Below are 9,003 nucleotides of genomic sequence, written 5' to 3'. Positions count from 1 at the left end.
GGGGGGGGGGGGGGGGGGGGGGGGGTTTAGAAATAATACGTTTATAGATATTTAAAAAAAATAAAATATAGTTATTTTAATACAAAAGTAGATTTTTTCATGTAAAAGGGAAGAATTTTTTTTAGACATGTAAATAAAGTAAAAGTAACTGTTTAACTTACTTAAAAATGGGTTGTATGAATAGTTTTTCTAACGTATGAATTAGAATTGATTTGACAAAGTAAATAGTATAAGTAAAAGATACTATATACTCATTCAATTAATAATGTTTGATTCAATTTTTTTCAAATATTATTGCTTATAGAGTACTGTTAACAATTCCTATAATAGCTCAGTGGAAGAAGTTTTTCAAAATTAAAATTGATATAATCCTTGTTAAGATCAACAATGTCTCAAGAAAGATTAAATGCTAAACTATCAATTGAAAAGGAAATTTTGGAAGAAATCGATTATGAACAACTTTTTATCTCAAAAAGCTAGAAGAATTGACTTCAAATACACACACACACACACTTTGGCTTTTAAAATAGGCCTCATATTAAACTTTGGCTTTAGGCCACATATGTGCTTGAGCTGCCCCTGCGTCAAATGCACTTTTGGATTTTCTCTCTGATATAATTGCAAGAGGAAAAATGTGGTCAAAGATAAAGGATCTAATTTTACTCCTTGTCAACTGCACTCTTACAGGTGCATGCTCAGAGGATTTCGCCTCCATAGGTGCCCTTATTGGATAAGACCTTCTATTACAGTATCTGATCATAATGGTAACTTGCATCCTTTTTCTAGATTATTATTTTAAGTTAAAATTATACTCCTGCAAAGAGATAGCTACATCCAATGTTAATTCAGTAGTTGCTATCATTTGCCTGATGTGATTTGAACGAGTTACTTTCGGGCTTCGGCATTGAATAACCAGTACCCACTTGGAGTCTGAAAAGGCTGGCTGAATAAGTTCGGAGATGCCTACGAGTTACTAAGAAGTGTTGTGCAGAATTTTCCTAATATTGTGCTAACAGTTTTGGAGTTTTATCTGCAGTACCTTCTTCTGTTGCATTATAATCTCTGCTGTGCGTTTCCTTCATGATGGTTTCTCATTGGTGGTTCATTTATCTGCAGGTGTGCTCTTCTCAACAAAAAAATATCCAAGAACCAAGGATCTATCGGTAGGTTTAAGCAATGTGTTGTGTCATGTTACTGCCTACATATTTATAAACTACTACAGCATTGAGGTCATACTAGTATTGGATTCTTAATGAGGGGTCGAACCTGCTGTATTAATCTCTGATATCCCGGAGGTACTAGTGTAGCTTGTGTCTCTTGTTCACGTACATCTATATTCTTAAAGAGGTTAAAAAATAAGCCTTATACTTGTGTACCTCCTCATTTGCTGCTCACAAGCTGGTCCTAACAAGGGTATCAATATCTTTATAAATTGTTGAAGCTGCTCTTCGTCCAGCAATTAATACCTTTTAGCTGGTGCCTATAATTGTTCAAGCTCATCCTCTTTGTTTCTCTTTCTCATTATTATATTATGTGTTTCTCACAGCCTGAGGATTTTTGGTTCAGTGCACCAAAGAAAGGGGTTATGGTGTTTGCTCTTCCAGGCGAGCCTGGCCTTGCAGAGTTAGCTGGGGATTTCAAAATCCATTTTCATGACGGTCAAGGAGACTTTTATTGGTAAGCTTACCAATATTCAGAGCTTGAAGGAAAATTGCATGCTTTAATGGACCATTAAGTCGAATAATAATTCTTAAGGACCTTAGGTTCAGTAGCATCTCCTGGCCACTCCTGATTCCTGTAAAAGGATATTATTTTTCCGTATTTTTCCTTTCTAATCTTATGCATAATGCGCTATTGCTTGCAGCACTTTTACAATTCTTTCGAACTATAAATTTTATTTGCATAGGTGTGTGCACATGTATTCAAGGGGTGTCAAGTGACACCCCTTCGTCGGGAAATTTCACTGTGTAACTGGGTATATTTTTTTTATGTATATATAATTATATACTACATATTGACATCCCTTGGCTTTTTCGTTGGTTTACTTCTTTATATCTTGACCCCTTAATGAAAAATCCTGGTTCTGCCAGTAGGTGTCTGCTGAATATTGATAGTAAAGAGGTAGGTTTATTGCTGAATTACACCCTTTCTACCACCTTGGCATGCTTTTGCAGAAATCATTCTGTACAACTTTTACAAATTTTACTGTATGATATCTTTTGCCTCTCAGTCCAGCTTATTATCTATGGTTTCATTGCTTTTCTTCTACTAGTACCAGTACCACCATAGTGGGATAGAACAAGTACTTCTTTGTTAAATGTTAAAAGAATGGTCATGAAATATAATAAGAACCATTCAAGCAAAATACTATTAACATGTCGCTGGATAAGTCGAGTGTATATTGTTTATGTAACAAATTAGGGCTTATTAAATTACAAATTTTCGAGTTATATATTTGTGACCCTGACAACCAATATTAGTTAGAATCCCAAATTTGTCTTTTACATAAATTGGTGTTTTTATGCAGCTTTAAGCAGTAAAATTAACTTAAAAGTTTTAAGTAGAAAAAAATTAATTTGAAATAAGGACTTGGAGAAAATTTCTGTTTATTAGAGTGAGGACTCTTTGGAATAAGGGTTTGGGAAGTTATATTTTGCCATCACTCATCAACAAAGGCTTCATATTGTACTTTACATTGGGAAGAAAAGGATGAACTGGGATTTGTCAGTACATTTATGTGAAACCTCTCTGTTTGATTTACTAGTTTCCATCCCCACTGCTTAGCTAGACACAGGGGCTTGCCTCCTAGTTTGGAACTCATATCCCTCTCGTGATCTTTCAGTTGGCTGAATACAACAATGATAGAGAACAGGAAAGTTCTTACCACAGGCGACCTTGATGGTTTTGACAAGGTAACTTCTTTAGTCAATTCAGTGGATTTTACCAATATTACTGATTTCAGTAGGTGTTGTGGCCTGTGTACTATAAGAGAAATCTTAATGCAATTCAGAGAACTTCTTCCATCTCTCTATTATATAATGTCTTCATTGCGTGACTGTGTGATATGCTGGCCTTATTGTGCAGAGAAAATTACCATCACCTGGTTTTCAAGTGGAAGTAGTCCTTGTGGACTATGATGCTGCCTTCCCTACTCGACCCCAATCAGAAACTGCCACCAAAGAATCAGCTGACAGTTCAAGTGCTAATCCTGCCCCTGGATCCAACCCTACCTCAGGCGGTGAGCCTGCTGCCAGAAGTAACACGAACCAACACCCTGGGAACAGTGACAAGGACGACGTGTTCTCAGACAATGAATCCGAGGAATCTGGAATGTCAAAGACTAGACAAACTAAAGCTGCTTCTGAAGCTAGTGCTCCTGCAGATGCAAAACCCCCTGGGTCCAAGAACAATAATGATTCAGATAAATTATCAAGCTTGACACATAAGACAGAGCAAGTCTCGTTGGGAGGCACAAGCTCTATACACAGCGAGCCTAAAAGAGATGGCTCAGTCGGAGCTACACCTGGTATTGAGGTTTCCAATCCGGTTGGAGGAGTGAGTGATTTCAAGGTAGTTGCAGCTGATGCATCTGTTTTCTCATTTGGTGATGAAGAGGATTATGAAAGTGAATAAAAATGTCTGATGGGCAAATTCATCAAGATGTACATAATAGCTTGGGGGTGCTAGGATCTAGCTTGTTGGATTCCGTTCATTTTCATTTATTTTACTAGCATTTTACTTGTTCATGGTTTGCATTTGATTATCAGTTTGATAAAGCTATGCTGGATGCGCTCTGTCACGTAGACCTTGGGTTGAAATTGTGTTAAATTTGCAATAGCGTTATGAAATTTGCTATGGAACAATACCAAATGTACTTTACTACAAGGCAGTAGAGGTATTCGGAGTGCCATCAAAAGGAACTGATTGAAGTGCCAAAAGATTGATGTGGCTGAACTGGCAAAGATAGTGGTAGTTACTGTATTCTGATAGAAAAGAAAAGGTGAGCCCAAATAAGCATATGTACAGCTTAGAAATATGATTAGCTGCAGCATAAATCGTTTTTGTGTACGTGTTTCTTAAAAGCAGTTGCCAATAATTTATTATCAAAAATCAAAATATATCTGTCAATAATTTACGACTCCGGCTAACCTGTATTTTGTTTGGCCTTTTCCGTCCAGATTAAATTAAAATAATATACCCAAAGTCATTTCGAACAGGACTTGCAGATAATCAAAATGCCTGCCCCAACCAGAACCAACCTAAAATTTGGGAAGAAATATACAAAAAGCAATTATTTTGTTTAATGTAGTTAAGGCCTTATCTTTTCCTGAAAAGAAAAGGTACTGCTAAGAATTAAAACATTTTGCTCAATGGAATGGTTCTACAACTATATTGGAAATCTGAGGTAATTACGAATTATTGAGCTCGCATATTGGTGAGAATATAGGGAGGGTAGATCATTCTACCTTAATAAGCTACCCTATGATAAAGTAACATGTACGATGCTGTTTTGGACAGTCCAATCAATTTCAACTTATGTAGTAGTATTATTTACGTATGATAGAACGACCTTAGTCTTATATTAATGATGCAGACATTTCTTCTTATTTATTGTGGTGGAATGACCTGAGTCTTTCTTTTATTAAAAGATGCAGACATATGCTTTCTCCGTCATATTATTTGATGGAACATTATTAGACCAATATTATCATATACCAAGAGAAATACAAAATACTCCATCCAAGTTCATCACATAAAATTGGAATGATAATGACAAATATTACTCCAATATTGATTTAAAAAAGGCAGCTCGGTGCATAAAGTATTATGCGTTTACGCAATATTCGGAAAGAGCTGCAGCCCAAGGGGTATGCTATAGGCCATCTATCCGGATGCAATTAACAATGACTGATTTCACGGCTCAAACCTGACCCATAAGTCACATATAAAACATTTACCAAAATAATTGATGAATTTCCTTGTAATTTAAAAGGCGTATATCTCAATTAATTCAGTGACGCGGATAGACAAATAAACTGGTACACTTTACACGCTTTTTCTGTTTCCTTGGCCGTGTTTACTCATCGACGACGAAACCGCCACCCGCCAGTCTCCGCCGCCTTAAATCCACGGCAGAAAGTCTATATACACGTAGCGTAGGGGGTATATCTTCTGTCTTTATCAATTATCGGCAGTAAAGAACAAACCCTCAAGATTTTCCATTTTCCCGTTACTTATAGTTCCCTGTCATTTTCAACCCGTTTCTTCTCAATTTTTAATTGGTTTTGGACATTTTCCTTCTGACCTTCTCTGTTACTTTCCTGTTTATACCTATAAAGAAATTCGTCATTTTTTCTGATTGCCAAAATTCAAAAATAGTGATAATTAAAATCTGCGTTCTTCCATGTCGATGATATCTGGCATCCAAGGCCAACTTCTAGAAGTTACGGGTATGAAAAGTTTCATGACTTTCTTCTTTTCTTTATGATATAAGAGAATTACCCTTTATTGATTTATGATTAATTAATTTGGTTCTCTATTTGCAATCATTTTGGCAGTGGTTTCCTGCAACAAATTGAAGGACACTGAATGGATATCAAGGCAAGATCCTTATGTTTGTCTTGAATATGGTAGTACCAAATTTCGTACTCGTACTTGCACAGGTTAGTACTTTTTTTTTTAATTATACCTTGTAATTGTTTGTTGTTTTGTATTGTAATTTGTGAAAGTTTACTCCTTTTGTTATTGATTTGTTCTGGAATTAATTTGTAGATGGTGGAAAAAACCCTACATTTCAAGAGAAATTTGTGTTTACGCTCATTGAAGGGTTGAGAGAGATTAATGTTGTCGTTTGGAATAGCAATACCATTTCCTATGACGATTTTATAGGGAGCGGAAAGTAATTTTCTCAAACTTGTTTAATGTTTGCTTCACAGAGAGTAGAGTACTAATATTTGTTGAATTTGCTAATTATAGGATTCAACTACATAAAGTTCTCTCACAAGGATATGATGATACTGCTTGGCCAATCCAGACCAAGATTGGCAGGTAAATTTATCAGCTCTAATTTTTCCTGTTTGCTCTAGTGACGATGTGTGTTTTTCTTTTTGTTAAGGTTAGTGACAATTTGTATTTTGATGATTGGTTTTGTTGACGAACTCAAGCTTTTGTAACTTTAGGATCACTGTTAAATCTCTTCATTTTGTCACCTAAACTACTACTAGTAAAGATTGAATAACTACTTTCGAGTTCTTCCTGCTGCTTTGCCGTTCATAAATATTTGAACTCAAAGTTACCTTTTTCTTTATTACGTTAAATTAGTATTCTAGTACATCCCACTTTGATAAAACTTAGTGTTATCTGCTATTATATTCTATGAACTCTTTTATATTACTGAGATTGGTTTCTCCTAACATAACAAAGTACAAATCTATTGTTAAGAACACCTATTCTGAAAGAGCTGCATCGCTTAAAGCAGAAGAGATTTAAAAAAAATGAAAATTTGGTACAAATCCCTCCTGCATTACTGTGATCAAAGACAAGTATCATAAAGTCATTGAGAAATCTGAAGGGTCTAGGACCCTGCTGTAATTGCATTTAAACCATAAATGAGAATATCTTGTTGGTACAACGCCAGGAAAATAATAACTCAACTAAAGACTTACAGAAAGTCCTTCCATCAATTTTTCTGTTTGCCTACTTCAGATCAGTAACCTACAGATTGTAATAAACATTGTCACTTGTGCCAAAATCAAAGGATATAAGGGGCAGTAACGTACTGTTTTGCTTTATAAAGGCCTGCGAGCTGGGAGTGGGTTAAGGTAGTTGATATTCATATCCCATCCTTTATTAATAGTGATATCCTTCTATTTTCTTCTGTTTCTATTTCTGAATGAACTTTATTTGTTGGTATGGAAGATGTATGATCAACCTCTTTAAAAGACTATGAGATGGTCTTTTGAGTCCATGAATCAGGGTTTTGACTGATCCATCTCATTTCTTTCACTTTATATCTTGCGAAGTATTTGACTAGCTGTTTGCTGCAGTTTAGAACCTTGCTTATATTTGTTTCATGTTAGTGATAAGCTTGTATTATTTCTGGTTTTTACCTACTTGGGCTAAGGGCCTAGAGTATTTGTAAAATTTAGCATTTTATAGTGTAATCTTTTGCTGAAAGTTATTTAGAACTAGTGCCATTGCTAGAACTCTTTCTTCCTACTAGGTCATGAATCAGTCATTTTCATAAGGAGTTAATCTATCCCTTTAGACATGCATTCTGTGTTGGCAAAGACCAATGGCAGACATGATAGTTTATCTTGCGAGCCTGGGGAATGCCTCAAGTCAGAAGTAGAGTTGTTGCTTAGAGTTGAGGTTTTATATTTATTAATCGTGGGAAGAAATTCTTAGTCGGTTTGGCCTTCTAAAATAAGCCAATTCAACCAGATGGATAAACTTTTTGGTGACCCCTGGCATAGAACTGGTAATAGAAGTCGGTTGTTTATGGTGCCAGCTCTTGACGGATTCTTGAAGGTGAAAAGCTGGGTTTCAATTTTCTGGAGTATATTTCCATTTCAAAAAAAAAAATCTGGAGTATATGATTCCGTATAACTGATAGAAGAGAGCTGTTTTTTTGGATAATCTGTATCTTTCCTGATGTTGAGTCAAAAATATTCCCCTGGGGAGTGCGTGTCTTTTATGTGAGGAAAGTAGTAAATGCAAAAACATTAGCATGTCTTTTTTATCTGTTGTATGAAGAACTAAAAGCAGACAAAGAGAGTTTCACCCATAGGCATCTGCCTTTTTTCCTAGATGAATTGCGCTCTTATTTTTTCTCACTGTAACCTTGGGGGCACCGTCGCTGTCTCACTTTTCCTTGTTCAGATTTGTGACCCTTACTTTAGCAATCAAGGTACCTGCAATTAGACCTGAAATTTTATCCCAGACTATGAATCTGTGTCTCATATGGAACTCGAGGACACCATTGTGATTATAAGGAACCTTCATATAGGACTCTGTATCTGAATAAGCAATCAATTCAGTTTTGAGATTCTCTAAATCTATCTCGTCAAATTGAGTGGATGTTCAGTGGTCATTTTGTATTGGCTCTTGGAGTTGTAATTATTGTAGTCTCATTACTTGCAGGCATGCTGGAGAAGTTCGACTGATAATGCACTATGCTAATGCCAATGTAAGTAGTACTGTGATCTGCGGAACTCTCAAGAGACCCATAGTCATCTTTCTAATATATTTTTGACATGTTTGCTCTTTAAATTCCCAGAAGCCAGCAACAAGTTATGCTCCATCAGCTCCACCATACGCAGCACCGCAACCTCAAGCACCTATGTACTCCGTGCCTCCACCACATTTAGCTTCTTATCCACCAGCAGCGGCTTATCAAACACCATCTCCATACCCTGCATACCCGCCTCATTCAGTTGCATATCCACCAACCCCATATCCTCCTCCTCAAACGACTGCTTATCCTCCAGCTTATCCACCACCTTCGGCATATCCTCCCGTATCTTATCCACCACCATCACAGGACTATTCTTATCCCCCAGGTGACTATGCTTGACATGCTTGACAGTTAAATTTTTTCCCTTTTCCCTCTTTCCTAGTTTCTCTACAAAAGCTGATTGTATCTTTAATTTTCTTATCGATCAGGTCCATACCAGGGAACATATCCTCCGCGACCTTACTGAGGCCACATTCCGACATGCTTTGGTGAAGAATGTGCATAGTTGCTTGTGGGGAAAAAAAATAAGATATGAGATGTGCATATAGGTTTTTACTGAACAAGTTTCGCTTAGGCATTTGTATTTTTGTCTAACATCGAAAATTCAAGGCTTGGATAACTTGTGTGGTAATTCTGTCGGACAGTAACCGATCTTGTAGTTTACTGGGTTCAATCATGAATGGTAGAAGATATTCAACATTCAGTGACTTCTATAGCATGTATACAAACAATATGTGCCCAGTGGGTATTTGTTCTTTGCCATCTCA

The 9,003-nt window shown here is 36.4% G+C and overlaps 2 protein-coding genes across 2 annotated transcripts in view; both read left to right on the top strand.

Moving 5' to 3' along the window:
• LOC109237718 (phosphatidylinositol 3,4,5-trisphosphate 3-phosphatase and protein-tyrosine-phosphatase PTEN2A) overlaps positions 1-3,885 on the top strand; it is an 8,530-nt gene extending 4,645 nt beyond the window's left edge. Inside the window, exons 9-13 of the mRNA XM_019404073.1 lie at positions 688-764; positions 1,117-1,163; positions 1,547-1,677; positions 2,843-2,912; positions 3,085-3,885. Coding sequence (XP_019259618.1) covers positions 688-764; positions 1,117-1,163; positions 1,547-1,677; positions 2,843-2,912; positions 3,085-3,633 — 874 coding nt within the window. The 3' untranslated portion in view covers positions 3,634-3,885. The remainder of the gene's footprint in view (positions 1-687; positions 765-1,116; positions 1,164-1,546; positions 1,678-2,842; positions 2,913-3,084) is intronic.
• A 1,130-nt stretch (positions 3,886-5,015) lies between these two features.
• On the top strand, positions 5,016-9,003 carry LOC109237717 (elicitor-responsive protein 1-like). Its single transcript, XM_019404072.1, has 7 exons — positions 5,016-5,450; positions 5,559-5,663; positions 5,773-5,899; positions 5,977-6,048; positions 8,143-8,188; positions 8,279-8,561; positions 8,665-9,003. Exons 1-7 carry the CDS (start codon positions 5,405-5,407, stop codon positions 8,700-8,702), a joined length of 717 nt encoding a protein of 238 aa, XP_019259617.1. The 5' UTR covers positions 5,016-5,404; the 3' UTR covers positions 8,703-9,003.

This window comes from Nicotiana attenuata, unplaced genomic scaffold (genome assembly GCF_001879085.1).
Source record: "Nicotiana attenuata strain UT unplaced genomic scaffold, NIATTr2, whole genome shotgun sequence".
In the NCBI taxonomy this organism is placed as follows: domain Eukaryota; kingdom Viridiplantae; phylum Streptophyta; class Magnoliopsida; order Solanales; family Solanaceae; genus Nicotiana; species Nicotiana attenuata.
This window is presented reverse-complemented; position numbering and strand designations above follow the sequence as displayed.